This window comes from Haliotis cracherodii, unplaced genomic scaffold, assembly GCF_022045235.1.
Source record: "Haliotis cracherodii isolate W230 unplaced genomic scaffold, xgHalCrac1.p SCAF_13, whole genome shotgun sequence".
Lineage (NCBI taxonomy): Eukaryota > Metazoa > Mollusca > Gastropoda > Lepetellida > Haliotidae > Haliotis > Haliotis cracherodii.
Genome location: NW_027266268.1, coordinates 13,724,753 through 13,740,042, shown reverse-complemented (window position 1 = coordinate 13,740,042; position 15,290 = coordinate 13,724,753). Strand labels below are relative to the sequence as shown.

General features: G+C 36.7%; 1 protein-coding gene across 1 annotated transcript in view; it reads right to left on the bottom strand.

Moving 5' to 3' along the window:
• The window catches only part of LOC139459655 (neuronal calcium sensor 1), a 118,263-nt gene that overhangs the window by 76,641 nt on the left and 26,332 nt on the right, over nt 1–15,290 (bottom strand). The window contains exon 2 of the mRNA XM_071241260.1: nt 772–796. Coding sequence (XP_071097361.1) covers nt 772–796 — 25 coding nt within the window. The remainder of the gene's footprint in view (nt 1–771; nt 797–15,290) is intronic.

Sequence of the window (15,290 nt, the reverse complement as noted above, 5' to 3'; positions counted from 1 at the left end):
TAGAATTCTAGGTGTGATTTTATCTGTAAGCTAGCTGGTCACACTCTTTCATGCTTGAAAATAAAACGTTTCACATCCATAGAAAAATCCAGCCTATTTAAGAACGAGGCAAACTATGATTAAAATTAATTCCTATCACCAGCTCAACTCCTTAACATTGATCTGTCTTCAAGCACCCAGAAAATCTTGTTCTTCAGTATATTATAAGATATGCTTCTGATTTGGGGCTAGACTAGCTTCTAGTCTCTGAAAATATATAATTTGAGAGAAACAAGCAACTAAATTGAAAAGAATCCTAAGTGAGATGGGAGTTTCTTGAACCTGAGGAAAATCTAGACTTGTTTCATTTTGACTATATGTATAGCACCACAGTAATAGCTAGGTGGGAAGAAAAATAACATGGTCTAAGGACTGTAAATTCCAATCCTGCATGTGCAATTTAGAACAGGAAAAGCATTTCAATCAATCCACAGTCTAGACAGGAGCAAGTTCCATTTCAGTATAATACAGTACTACAACATAATATTAAAACAAGAACATACAACAAAACAATAAAACTGATTCCAACACTGATCCGAAACAGTCATACAATAGTGTGCCCCAGAGGTTATATGATTTGGGAACACACCATGCATGAGGGGAAAATACAGCTCATATTTTTTAATTTATTTTTTTAATTCACATCAGAAATGATGCTTCTAGTAGAATCTAACCACCAGCTGTCCAGGCAGAGTTTTAGGTTACGATCAAGACAGGAAACCTAGTACTCACCATTGCCTGATTTCTCCTTCAGAAACTGGAACAAAAAATGAAATGAATTAAACATGTGTCTTATCCACTTTCAATTACTATAACTAAGCCATTGGCTATATTTAATCTATGTTTATTCAGAGCCTTGTCCCTGTTTATAAACAGCTGAAAAGCAGCCAGGGGAATGTTTGTCAGTTAAAGTAATTCATTAGAATGTAATGTCTTGTTTGTTTGTTTTTTAACGCCACACTCAGCAATATTCCAGCTCTATGACGGTTGTCTGTAAATAATCTAATCTGGACCAGACCATCCAGTGATTGACATCATGAGCATCGATCCAGGCAACTGGGATACGATGACATGCATCAACCAACTCAGCAAGCCAGACCACCAATCCCGTTAGTCGCCTCTTACAACAAGCATGGACTGCTGAAGGCAGATTCTAACCTGGATCTTCATGTGTCTGGAATAATATGTGAATACACGTATAACAGTTTGTTTTCTCATTGCAAGCTATTCCTGAGAGCTCACAGATTTTATCTTATCATATGCATGCTTGAAACAAGCACGGATAGGTTAGAGTATTGAGGTCATCACACAAATGTAACCAAGATAACACATTGGTTTCCGAGGAGATGGTGAAAAAGCAATAACTGACATAATACATGGAGGACAGTATATAATCAGAGCATGTGTAGCCATAGCACATCAAAAACACAAAACATAACAATTCAAATGAATTGCAAAGAGAAATCTCACATGTACATTAATAAGATACATACTTTAGATCAAAGTAGCTTACCGTATTCGACATAAGAAGCATCCCGCTCTAATAAGCACCCACAGCGATAATTGCTGACATATTGGCTGGTGAACAATCCCAATTAGCACCCCTTCCAATTGATCAATGTACACAAGACTTATTTTTTCACGTATAATACACACTCGTGTGATATATGCACCCTTAATTATGGTCAATTAAATTCTGGAAAAATATATCTGTCGTATATAAACATTTCAGGCTGTCAGCATATAAACCATGAAATTTATCTTTCAACTCTGTTTTTTCCACCAAAATAATATTCTAATAAGAGCCCCCTATTTCTAATATTGAGAGCGCCCTGGGCATTTATTGCATCGAATACGGTATATTTCACAATTAACAAAAACTGTAATTGTAGCGATCCTTATTTCAGACATTTAACTTGGTATTGAAAAACGGCATCTTTTCTTCATTATTTCAAACACAAAACAAAAACATTTGTTTTTGATGCAGAAGTACATATCAAAGCCTTCGATGATACAAACTCTCAAAACCCTAAAATGAAAGCAAGTGCTCCCTTTCTATTTTGCTTCCACAATTTGATTACTATACAAGTGAACGCAGAATCTAATAACTCGAACACAGAATTGACGTGTGTCATCTCTACCTCAAATATTTCTACAGGAGCCTGTCCGGCTGCACTGTTTAATAATAACAGTTGTAGTTCTTTGAGCGTACCACCCAGAGGAGAGACAAATTACAATAATAAATCGTAATGCAATTCTCATGACTGATGTAATATGCTGAGAACTGGTCCTTGTATCCTAAAGTCCTTGTTTACGTCTCTGAATCAGTGGGGAAAGTGACCAATATAACTCTGACGTATCTAACACATAGAAAAACAGCTTAACTTAATATATAATGACAAGGAAAAATGTCCCTGACATACCTATTGTATGACGCATTATAAAAATGTGCTCTTATATATGGCTGTTTGAATAAGGAACAGTGACAAAGTACAGGGTAAATGAAAACGTTGATGCATGTTTCCTATGAAGCACTGATCGATATATATATTTTCAATATACCGAAATCGACGTAATAAGCGGTCATGGCTCTCTGAAAATTAGAAAAAGGGGGCTCCTATTAGAATATAGTTTTGGTAACAGAGTTGAAACATTGTTAATATTGTGGTTTATGCTGACAATATGATACAAAAGAAAAGTCTGTGTGTATTATACACGACATATATTTTCTAAAATTTAAATGCCCATAATTAATGATGCATATAACACACGAGTGCGTATTATGCATGAATAAATAAGTCTTGTGTACACTGGTCAATCAGAGAGGGTGCTAATTGGGATTGTTCACTAGCTAATATATTAGTAAAATATCGCCCTGGGTGCTTATTATGCCAACTACGGTATATACAGCTATGTACTCTTGTGGACAAAGTATCTATTTGTTAGTGTGTTGCCCAATTTAGCAGTATGAATATTTAGTTATTTCACAGGTGCTATTCGTTCATCATGACTGTGGAATATCTAATTTAATCTAACCAAAACCAATCTAGATTATAAATACAGGCAAGTCTATCTAATTGGTTTGAGCACATTAGAAAGTGGACACTTTGAATAAGTCTGGTTTGGATGGGATTGTCCTTGAGGTCACCTGACACCTTATCGCAATTATAAGTCAATAAGAATCTAGGGGGGACTTTGCTGTTGTCAATTGTTGCTGGTGGCTGACAGTAAAAATTGGTAGCAGTAAGGATGGGCAATATTACCTTGTATTTCATTGTATTTAATGTCCAATTTCTGTGGGATCTAGTGGCTCGTCATGCCTAACAGGACTGCCTCCATGGTCTAGTGGTAGAGCGTCAGCCTGGAAAGCGGAAGGCCCGAGGTTCAATCCCCAGCCGCGTCATACCAAAAGACGTTAAAAGATGGTACTTGTTGTCACCCTGCCTGGCGCTCGGCATTAACATGGAACAAATACTTGCAACATATTTGTTCCAGTTGGAACAAATAGCGTATGTGTGAAAATTCCTATTTGACAATTCGGTTAACATTTCTGATAAAATTAACCGGAACTTTTCTCTACAGGGTGGGAACACAGCAATTTTTTGCTTTTATTCCTGATATTTGTTCCAAGCCGGAACTAAAATGGGATGAACAAAAACATGCTTACATGACTACTTGATCCACATCGTCACCTCATACAACCTGCCTATTCTACCCCTGAATCCCCACAGAGGATGAAGCATTTGAGTTGGTGACTATCCAAACTATGTAACAGCTGGTGACTATCCAAACTATGTAACAGTTGGTGACTATCCAAACTATGTAACAGTTGGTGACTATCCAAACTATGTAACAGCAATCTTAAAACGTAGTTAGCAGTAATCTTGCTGTGATATAAAATAGCAGTCTTTAATCAACTCTGACTTTAAATTATAAAACATTCTTTTTAAGTGACCAAAAGCAAATTTCATGCAGATTTCATCCATGTGTGCTACTCTTGATAAATACGATGCTAATGTTAATTCTTTTTCTTAAATGTCTATATGGTGAGTAACTTCCCAATATACGCCCTCATTGTAAAGTGTATACACTTGGCTCACATGTAAATGAGAATACCTGGCATATCACAGAGTACTTGAGTCATCTCATACACTTCACACAAACAATAACAAAGTTACATGTAGAAGGAAATGGCCAACAGATATCCCTAAAGAGAGGAACACACCAACACCACATCTGAAATTTGGATGACTAACTTGTTGTCGGCACAGGTACTATAAAAATGTACCTCATGTGTATAAATACAATTGCTTGCGCAATTGAAAATTTACACAACAGAATTCCACCAGCCTGAACATAACTGTGTTAGGATCAGACAATCCAGTGATTGACTTTATGAGTAACTTAAATGCTCTCAGAGTCGAATGTCACATAATGAATCACAAGTTTTGTTCAGGAAACACACCCTAACCTCATTTGAACCTTGACCTCATTTGAACACTTAAGACCTAATTTGAACCCTGAAGACCTCATTTGAACCCTGAAGACCTCATTTGAACCCTGAAGTACAACTTGTTGCAAAAAACGAATATTATAAAATTCTTGAATAGCAACAGGCACCCGATCAACACTTTCCTGATGTGTATACAAACTTTCACAAAGACATATTGAAGAGTTTACAAGTTATGCTCCAAAATGATTGTTACCCTCATTTGAAGCTTAGTCCAAATTGCTGCCTTGGAAATGAAAAAATAGCAATACCCAAAAATTCCAGAATAGCAAACGTTACCTATTCAGCGCATGCCTGATGTGTATAACTAGGTTTGATGCACAAATGTTGACCAGTTTATGAGTTACCTACCAAACCAACCTGCCATAGACCAATTTGTTGCCTTGCAATACTTTGTTTGGGCGGGAGATAAATACATACCTCAAGAAGTGTCAAGTGTCTAAAAGAGGTTGTTTCCTATGCAGCGATAATAAAAAATGGGGCTTGGTTATTTTTTTTGGGGGGGGGGGGGGGGGAGGGGAATTCATACCTCATGAACAGTCTTGTACACTGTGATTCACCTCCACACTCGAAATCAACATGGCGGTCACCAGAAGCGCATTTTCAAATGAACGCTCTTTTAGTACTACATAAATAGTGTTGGACTGTCTTAAATAAGGCTTCATTTTCTGTAACAATATGATCTGTATTGCCGTATATAAGAAAGCTACGCTATAAATCGCAAAGAACAATGAAGAACGAAGCGTGGTTTAATTCATGTTAAAATATTGTTCTATCATGACGTCATTTCTATAGATTCGAATATATGCTCGCAACTTGATGACGTCATATATTGGAGACGTTTTTTTTAGAGGGAAGTGTCTAGTAAGTTGTTCCCCACAGATGAAGCTGGGCTATACAGATAAACGCAGTGGCCGAACGATCGCATCCAAAAATGGGAGAGATATGACAATCGGTATTAGCCGAAAAGGTACAGATAATCGACGTGAAAAGGACTTGTTCGACATTTCCGAGGTCGGATTCTATTCAAGGAGCCATCATTATTGATATTTGGGTAAATCAGTTTAAAGTTTGTACATTTGATCAACAACCTTAAAGAGCCTGTACATAATGTAAGAAACAACAAAAGGTTTACAACACCAGATATGTCATAACAATATTTTTAAGGCTGTTAAGCATTATTTTACATTGTACACAATGTACATTCCATGAAATAATGAAAAGCACAATTCATTTCAGATGAGTTGGTCAGTGATATGTTACTGCTTCTTCCTAATCCTTCCAACATTTCACTAGTCTCAAGCTATAGGACAAATGACAGAATCTAATGCAAATGGGAGCCATTTGGTTTTCTTTATACCCAGGATTTTTTTCCCCAAACATCTTAATTGCACGTATGTGACAACAAGCTTGCAGACTGTCTAAAGAACGCCACAACAAAGTGTTATTTTGTTAAGTTAATGTCACTAGTTGTGTGCGAATGTTTTCTATCACGGCTATTTCACGCCAAGACAGTTTATTGCCCAAATTTGACTGTCACACTACATGGGGCTTTTTTTGCAATGGCTGCCAGGCATAAACTGGCTGTTACCAAACAGGATCTTTTATCAGCCACTTCCTGGCAGGCAACAAGTTGGGTACAATAACAATACGCCTACCCACATATCGATGCATGTTTTAAGGCTGTATCTATTTTCAAAAATTAATATTAATGGAGTTTCGCAATAACTTAATCTGATAACTACTCTGTCTAGCATTTCCTTACCATCTACTGTGAAACATGATGTTAAATCTGCATAAAATTGTTGTAATGAGTCATTCAAGTTTAGACCTTGAAGATCCAGGTAGAGAATAGAACTTCAGCAACCCATGCTTGCCGTGAGACGCCACTATGCTTGTTGTAAGAGGCGACTAACGGGATCGGGTGATCAGGCTAGCTGACTTGGATGATGCATGTCATCGTATCCCAAGTGAGTAAACAATGCTCATGATATCGATCACTGGATTGTCTGGTTCAGACTCGATTATTTAAAGACTGTCGTCAAATAGCTTCAATATAGCTGAGGGTGGCATTAAACAATAAACAAACAAACAAACAAACAATCAAGTCTAATAAAAACTTGGCAATAGCAATAACCCCTTCTCAGCCTGGAATAGTGAGAAGTGCATGCAAAAAACGCTCAAAGTAAGTATCACGATACTTATTAGCAGCCATTTATCAAGTATGTGTATTGATACGCAACGTTGGCACATTGTGAAACTCCTAGTACTGACACAGCATGGACCCATGAGGGCTCCAGGTTAGGATTGGTCCCCAGTAAGCTATGATGGTCGTAAGTGGCAACCAAATGGATTGGGTGGTCAGGCTCAGTGAGTTGTTGATAGCATGTTCTCCTTCCCCGAGGGCAAGGATCGTTGTTCACAATGTCAATCACTAGATTGTCTGGTCCTGATTCAATTATAACATATTTTCTTGAGTATAGTGTGCACTTTTTTAAATAAAAACACCGCTGTGTGGAGGTAGGTGCACATTATACACGCCATAATGAGTTTTGATGTTGTTTTCCCCAAAGTAAAGACATTATCATGAACATATAAAAATCATAAAAGCCATACTTTGACTTGTCATATTTGTTGAAGTTTGACTACATGGCTACATGAAGATTTTGCGATCGCTAGCATTGGAGCCTTGACAGTGACTGATCAAATTGTTCCAAGCGCCAAAAACATCTGGCAATAGCAATCAGCTGTTCCAAAGTGCTACACTTATGGTTATTACCATTGTAAATAAATATAGTAAAATCTACAAGTAAAATAACACGATATTGGAATATATTATTCCTGATAATATAATAGTTTCAGATAAAATTCTTCCGATCATTGCATCAAAATGCTTTGAAGTTATGTTCTTGGGTAATTTTTTACCAAATCACCAGTAGATTGGGAGAAAACTTGTGTATAGCTGAATGCTGTTTACGGCTTAGTTTCTGAGAAAATACACATGTAAAACAATGTCTAACAGAACAGGAAATACAATACAAGAACAGGAAATACAATTTAAACAGTAAATCAACATGTCTAGTGATGTTTTATCTCTAAATTTAAGTTGGTACTGATCAAGTTTGTTGTCACCTGTCCATTTACCTTATTTGCTGAAGGGATATGATGTAATCTTTTTCTACACATATTACTCAAACAAATCTCTCCTATTTTCAAAATACTAAATCTGGGGAGGGGAGTGAGCATTATACTTGGGTGCACAGTACACTCAGGAAAACATGGTACAGGCTGCCATCATATACATATAGTTGGAACAAGTTGAGGGTGGCTCTAAACTGACAACAAAAAGGCAAGGATGTTTTCTTGAGCTTTATGGCACTCGTTTCACTTCCATTCTAGACTATGCTATGAAAAATAATTTGACAAAATTCGCGATTTAAAATTAGAAAACTGAACAAACAAAAAGTCTGGAATGTCAAATAGATGGCTGAGTTTGTCTGAAAGTACTTTCCTCTGGCTGTGGAAAGTCTCTTCTGTTTCAAACTTTTGTCCCATTGAAACAACAGATAGATGATATCATGCATTCGGAATCAGTTGTACAGCATGTAATACTCGTTCAGAATGCCAAGTCTTAACCTTTTTGTAAGAGACACTCTGAGTGGTCGGATGAAAATTAGTTCTGACGAAATCTGTAACGAGATGTCCTCCGATCTTTGAGTAGCGGTAATGATCAAGAATTTTATTTTAATGAGATTGCCCTAATTCATGTCAGAATTCAGATAGGTTCTAATTATTCTCCATGATCAGGATTCTTGATTTGTCAGCACAATACCTGTGCTCATTTCACCAAAGGTAAATGTCTACTACCAAAGGTAAATGTCTAAACTCCCTCATGAAGCTGATAGACACACTGAGATATATACCCCCGTGAAGATCCGGGTTAGAACTGGTCTTCAGCAACCCATGCTTGTCATGAAAGGCGACTAACGGCTTGCTGACTTGTTTGATGCATGTCATCACATCACAATTGATAAGATAGATGCTCATAACATCAATGCTCAGTCACACAGTGAATCATTCTACTGAAGTTGTTCATGGTCTGTCAATGTGGCTGCTGCTGCTACAGTTTTCTCAACATTGGTAATTGGTATTTATTCTTTCAATACCAAGACAAGTTTTTGTCTTTTGGTTAGAATCATGAACAAGCGTATAGTCAACGAAGTCATCTATATCCCCTGCCCATTTTAACACGTTATGGTCCCAAACCAGGTAACTGACCCAACATTTCTCTTAACCCATGTCAAAATAGCTGCAATGAACATTCTAAAATAAAAAATTCTAAAAGTGCTAAATATCAAAAGGCACCAGTTCAGTATGTGCCTGGTAGACATGCAAAGTTTTGTAAGAAAGTATTTAACGTTTTTTTAGTTACGCTCCAGAAACGAACACCACCCTTATAGAACCTCATCCAATTGTTGCCATGGAAACGTTAAAAATAAAATTTTCGAAAATTCCTAAATAGCAAAAGGAACCAGTTCAGGATGAATCTGATAGACAAGCAAAGTTTCATAGAGAAATATAACGGTTTCTGAGTTATGCTCCGGAAACGATTTCGGGACGCATGCACACACAGACGCATGGACGTCAAACTTTGTTGGGGTGGGGGATAATGAATTTAAGTACTTGAGTCTGATGCACATCCCAGTGATTCCACTCGTCTACAGCAGAATTAGAAATTGGCACTAGTCCTGTAGTCGTTGCCAAACTGCCCAATAGTTAAGGTATCATAAGGACAAGTAGAAATTTGCCATTTTTAAGGGTCTTACTACATGTTATCATTGTAAGGACTAGTGGACTACAAATGTTAGTTTCTACCCCTGTACAGTGTTATCAAAACAAAGTTATGCACCAGTGATTAGAGGGGTGATAAGCTGACCCCTTCAGAAACACTTATAACACTTATATTCCTTTAGTTACAGTAAGTTAATAAAATCACATCCAGTGATAATTAATAGTCCCTGCAGTGTTTCTCAGAAATCTGAAAGTAGTTCATTACTCCCTGAGTATAAACTCTAATAACTGTAAAGATATAATTTTGTTGTTGTTATTAGTAAGGCACATGTTTGACACAATCTCATTAAAATCAGATCTTAGTTCTTGCTATCGCTAAACAAAGATCTGAGGACATCCCATTACGGGTAACATCAGAACGACCTTTCATCCAACTAATCAAAGCGTCGCTTACCAGATCATGAAAGTGACAGCCAGATTGTGTTTTCTAATCATGCAACATCGAAAATGTTAACATGGGGTATTCCGAACGACAATTACAGCCCAAAGAGCTGATTCCGTCAAAATTATCGTCTATCTCTCGCTTCTGTGGGATAAACATTTGAACGAAGGAGGCGTTACACGGTACGTGGAAAGCACTGTCATACAATCTCAACCATATATTAGACATTCCGGAATGTTCGTTTGTTCAGTTTTCAAAATTTTAATCGAGAACTGTGTCAACATATTTTTCAAGCATAGTCTGAAATGGAAGTCGCCAGGTTGAACTGAATGTTTGTCACAGCCCGTAGGATTGATTCCATCAAAATTATCGTCTATCTCTTGCTTCCGAAGGGAAAACATTTGAATGGAGGAGGCGTTGCACAGTACATGGGAAGCACTGCCAGACAATCTCAACCATATATTAGACATTCCGGAATGTTCATTTGTTCAGTTTTCAGGAAGTCACCAGGTAGAAACAAGCGCCGTAGAGCTCGAGAAAGTTGCTTTCTAATTGGCTGATGTCAACTTCTTGTTACTCATTTCAGTGGTCGGTCAAAGTTCACGAAAGTTCATTCTGACGTGACCTGTAATGGGATGTCCTCAGATCTTTGTTTAGCGGCAGCAAGAACTTAGATCTGATTTGAATGAGATTGATATTTGACATAATCAGTGGTTTAATGTTTTTTATACAAAAATCATCAAAAGACATATGAGAGACTATTCAGAAGGGTTAGCTAAGCTTCTTAATAATTGCTGCTTCAGTCAAAGAGTGCTTCCCCTAAGCTACTCCTGAGCAGGATATTTTAAATTATTCAGCTTTATGTCAAGTTTTGATTGTATTAAGGTTGTTCTCTAGTATGATGGAGTTTGAACCTGTAGTCAAGCTGAACTGCAGTCAAACTGACTAGTCAAACTGACTAGTCAAAGTGAACTGTAGTCAAACTGAACTGTAGTTAAACTGACTGTAGTCAAACTGAACTGTATTCAAACTGACTGTAGTTAAACTGAACTGCAGTCAAACTGAACTGTAGTCAAAATGAACTGTAGTCAAACTGAAATGTATTCAAACTGACTAGTCAAAATGAACTGTAGTCAAACTGAACTGTAGTCAAACTGAACTGTAGTCAAACTGAACAGTAGTCAAACTGAACTGTATTCAAACTGACTATTCAAACTGACTGTATTCAAACCGACTGCAGTCAAACTGAACTGTATTCAAACTGACTGTAGTTAAACTGAACTGCAGTCGAACTGAACTGTAGTCAAACTGAACTGTAGTCAAACTGAACAGTAGTCAAACTGAACTGTAGTCAAACTGAACTGTAGTCAAAATTAACTGTAGTCAAACTGAAATGTATTCAAACTGACTAGTCAAAATGAACTGTAGTCAAACTTAACTGTAGTCAAACTGACTGTAGTCAAACTGAACTGTAGTCAAACTGAACTGTAGTCAAACTGACTGCAGTCAAAATGAACTGTAGTTAAACTGAACTGTAGTCAAACTGTAGTCAAAAGAGGGTTTCATCCTTGAAAGCAAATATGTTAAATCTAAAACCTCAAACTAAGTATTGTAAAACATAAAACCTGACTGACAGAGAACTAATTAATCAGTGATTTGATTTGCTACATTTTAACTCCAACATGCTGCAGCTTTACGATTTCATGCACAAAGTACATGAATACAGACTTGTGAGACACTGCTCTCCTCACATCATGGTAACGCAGTCTAATCCTGGAATAAATTCAAATGTTGGCTGACATGTGTTGATCTTCATCTTGAAATGCCTATAAACAGCTTTTGTCTAGACTGAGTAATTTGTAATTACTCGAGTGAGTGAGTGAGTGAGTGAGTGAGTCAGTGAGTGAGTGAGTCAGTCAGTCTGTCAGTCAGTGATGTTTTGACATAACTTCATAGCTGACAGCTTTAAGATAAAGCTGTTCATAAAAATGTTAACATGAAAAAATTTGAATAGTTCATTGGCCACAGAATGGGTAAAAAAATTGACAGCAGAATATTATTCATTGCAGCTAGTTCATTATTCCAGATTGAATATGGTAGTACCATTTCCAGATTGAATATGGTAGTACCATTTTTGCATTCATATCTTTTTTGTGTCCAAGAAACTTGGAATACCAGACAATCAGACCATCAATCAGACGTTGAGACAATCACAGAATGTCAGTCTGACAACTGCTTACATCTATCCATTGACAGGAAGTGGATGCATGGGCTTGTGGAAACTAAAATCATCCTCGACCATCTAGGGTAAAACACACAGATGCCAACCCCAAATGAGAGACCACACCTGTGATAGGCCTCAGGCTAGTTGGTGATCGATTACTGCCTGGTAAGACCAAGCGGCACTTTCTCGCAAGACGATTTACAAGATTTTCTGAAAATTGACTAATCATCTGTCCAACCCTTTACAAATATATAAACGTTGAGTTATGATTGTTTTCTTGATTTCTTAAAGGACATTTGACATTTATGTATAACTGTATGTATACGTTGACATTCTTGCGTATTCACAAATAGAAACATCATACAACATCCCATTGTTCTATCATACAAAAAGAAAATAGCAGCCAGCAAGAAATTCACAATTTGTCCATTTTCCAGTAGAAATTACTCCATTCAATACAAAACTAAGTCCTTATTTACTGGAGTCATTCGGAAGATTTATGATAATTCTTTGTAGTGGCATAATTTTTGTTTATCTATTTGGGTGTTTTGTAAAGGTTGTTCATCAAAAAGTATCACTACAATAATTACCTCATTACCTCATTACTTTTTGTCCACCACACATCATTACCCTACATCTTACTGTACATGTATCTCGGTTAAACATTGTCATAATAAACTAAAAGTAGATTATAACATTTGAACAGTATTTTGTGCATGTAGCAAATATCTTAAAAGTTCATATCTGATTTTTGTGAATTTTAGAAAAAACATTGAATATGTAGAGACGGTGTTTGCTGAAATTAATATTGTAAAGACGTAATGTTTTGACTACTTTCTCTGCTAAACGACAGGTAAATTTGGTCAAATAGCATAAGAAGAAATATATTTGAAAAGGTAAATCATCATGTCTAGACATGTTTTATTGCAATTTTCACATTTCCATTGACAAAGAGTGTTATCGATTTTCTGTTCGTTCTCCTGAAGCGATACGATTTATTTTTTGACTGCACTCAGCCTAATACTCGAAATATCAGCATAATGTCAGCTAGAGGGGAAGCGAAGGGAATTAACTCCCAGGATTTAAGCATTGCGTAAGATTGTTTGCTAGACTACGGAAGTCCTTGGATAAGAGTATCTGCGCATGTGTGCTTACCTCTGCAGGAGAAAAGCAGCAGGGCGTCCCAATGTATCAATTACACTCATGGGCATGGCCTGTCCCTCTTTATATAGTCTCTGCCCAAATTGAGGCAATAAAGAATAATGTGTTTAATGTGTGTCTGAAGTTGGTAATTTTCAAAAACCAAAAAGTCTATGCATTATCAGCATGATTAACTATATGGTTTTGATGAAAACACACAGTCAAATCTCGTTAATCCGACACTAATGAGTGAGTGAGTGAGTTCGGTTTAACATTGCTTTTAACAGTATTCCAGTTATATCACGGCATGTCAGCTTAATGTGGGAGGAAAGCCTGAAGTGATGCAGGACTTAGACGTTTACCACTTTGGTGAAACCCACAAGCACGGGTATGGTGCTGACAAACCTAGAAACATAATCGGGGCGAACGGGGATTCGAACCCACAATCATAGATTTCTGGCGTGTCCAAGGGATGCAACTCTGCACAGCAAATCCTGGTGCCTTAGATGACTGGGCCACCCGTGCCCCCACAACACTAATGATAGGAACCAATTAAATCAGTTCTATTTAGACCCGTTAATCCGACAGTCTCGCACTCCGACTCCGACACACCTAAATTGCAACGAATGACCAAAATCACTCATTAATTAGTTTTGTTGATCCGACAGTGATCAGCGAGCTCTGTGGTCCTCTGCTACCGCTGAGGACATCCCAATACAGCTAGGTCATGTCAGAATGACCTTTCGCGAACTTTGACCAACAAATGAAATGACTAACAGGAAGTCAACATTAGCCACTAAGAAAGCAGCTTTCTTGAGCTTTGTGGCTCTAGTTTCAAACTGGCAACTTCCATTCCAGACTATGCTTTTCAAAACATCTTGAATCAGCCATACAGCCCTAACTGTAGTTTTGTGTTTAGCTTTAGAGTTTGCCTGATAAGAAAACATATTCCGCAAACAATATAACAATATGAACATTAAATTTCTCATTTTTTTATAACGTGTTTGTATCGTTACCTATCATGAAGTTATCAGATTTTTTATCACGAACGCTGATACAATTTAATTTCGTTTATCCGACAAAAATGTTAATCCGACATAATCATATGCAACCAACCATGTCGGATTTACAGGACTTGTTAAAGGTACATTTTTTTCTTATGTCATAAGAAGAAAAAAGGCATTTTTAAAAGTTAAATATCTTTTATAAAATGGTTAACAATCTAGTTTCCGGATTATCTCTCATCCTTAGTTCCAAATAGAGTGTCGGATGCAAGTGATTATAATTTGAGAAACAGCTTACAGCTGCAAAACATAAAGCGTAAAACAAATAATTATGCCATATCATTTATACAGCTATTATTTGGAACTCACTCCCTATTGAATACACCAATGCCAGTAGCTTAGGAAGTTTAATAAAAAGCAATAATAAGAATGGTATATACGTTGATGTAAATTACAGATCAAGATTCTGTCAGGTTATACACTTCCGCCTAAGGCTTGGCTGCAGTGATCTTAACAACGACAAATTTGCCAGATTTATATCCGACAGCCCAAGATGTTGTGGCTATCACACAGAAGATGCACTTTATTTATTTCTTAAGTGTCCCTTAAACAGTACATTAAGGCAAAATATGTATTATTTCATAAAAGGCTACGATATAAATTCAATTCTAAATGGTAATTCACATTTAACACCTGTAACAAATCTTGAAATTTTGCCGATTTAGAGATTTTGTCTGAGATGTTGTTGTGCTGGATGTAAATAATAACCTAGCTGTAGTTACGAAAGATAATCAAGTAATTAAACACTAACAGAACAATACTTAGCTTTAATGTCAATTACATGTATATAATATATGCTATTTCTCAAGTCACTTTCAATACATTGTAATTTGTATATGTATCATGTTTGGGAGAGGCATTCAGATAAGCAAAATTTTCTTGTTTGCCAATCCCTCCACTATATGAAAATAAATATGTTTATATCAAGTAGATTTTTTCATATGACTACAGTTCATCTGTCCTGGCCATCTTAAATCATTATCAGCCATGACAGATAAGCTATAGTCAGATGTAGAAGATTGGTTGTCTTTAACTTCCTTTATGATGTAGTAAATATCACTTTTTTAACTCAAGTTATCT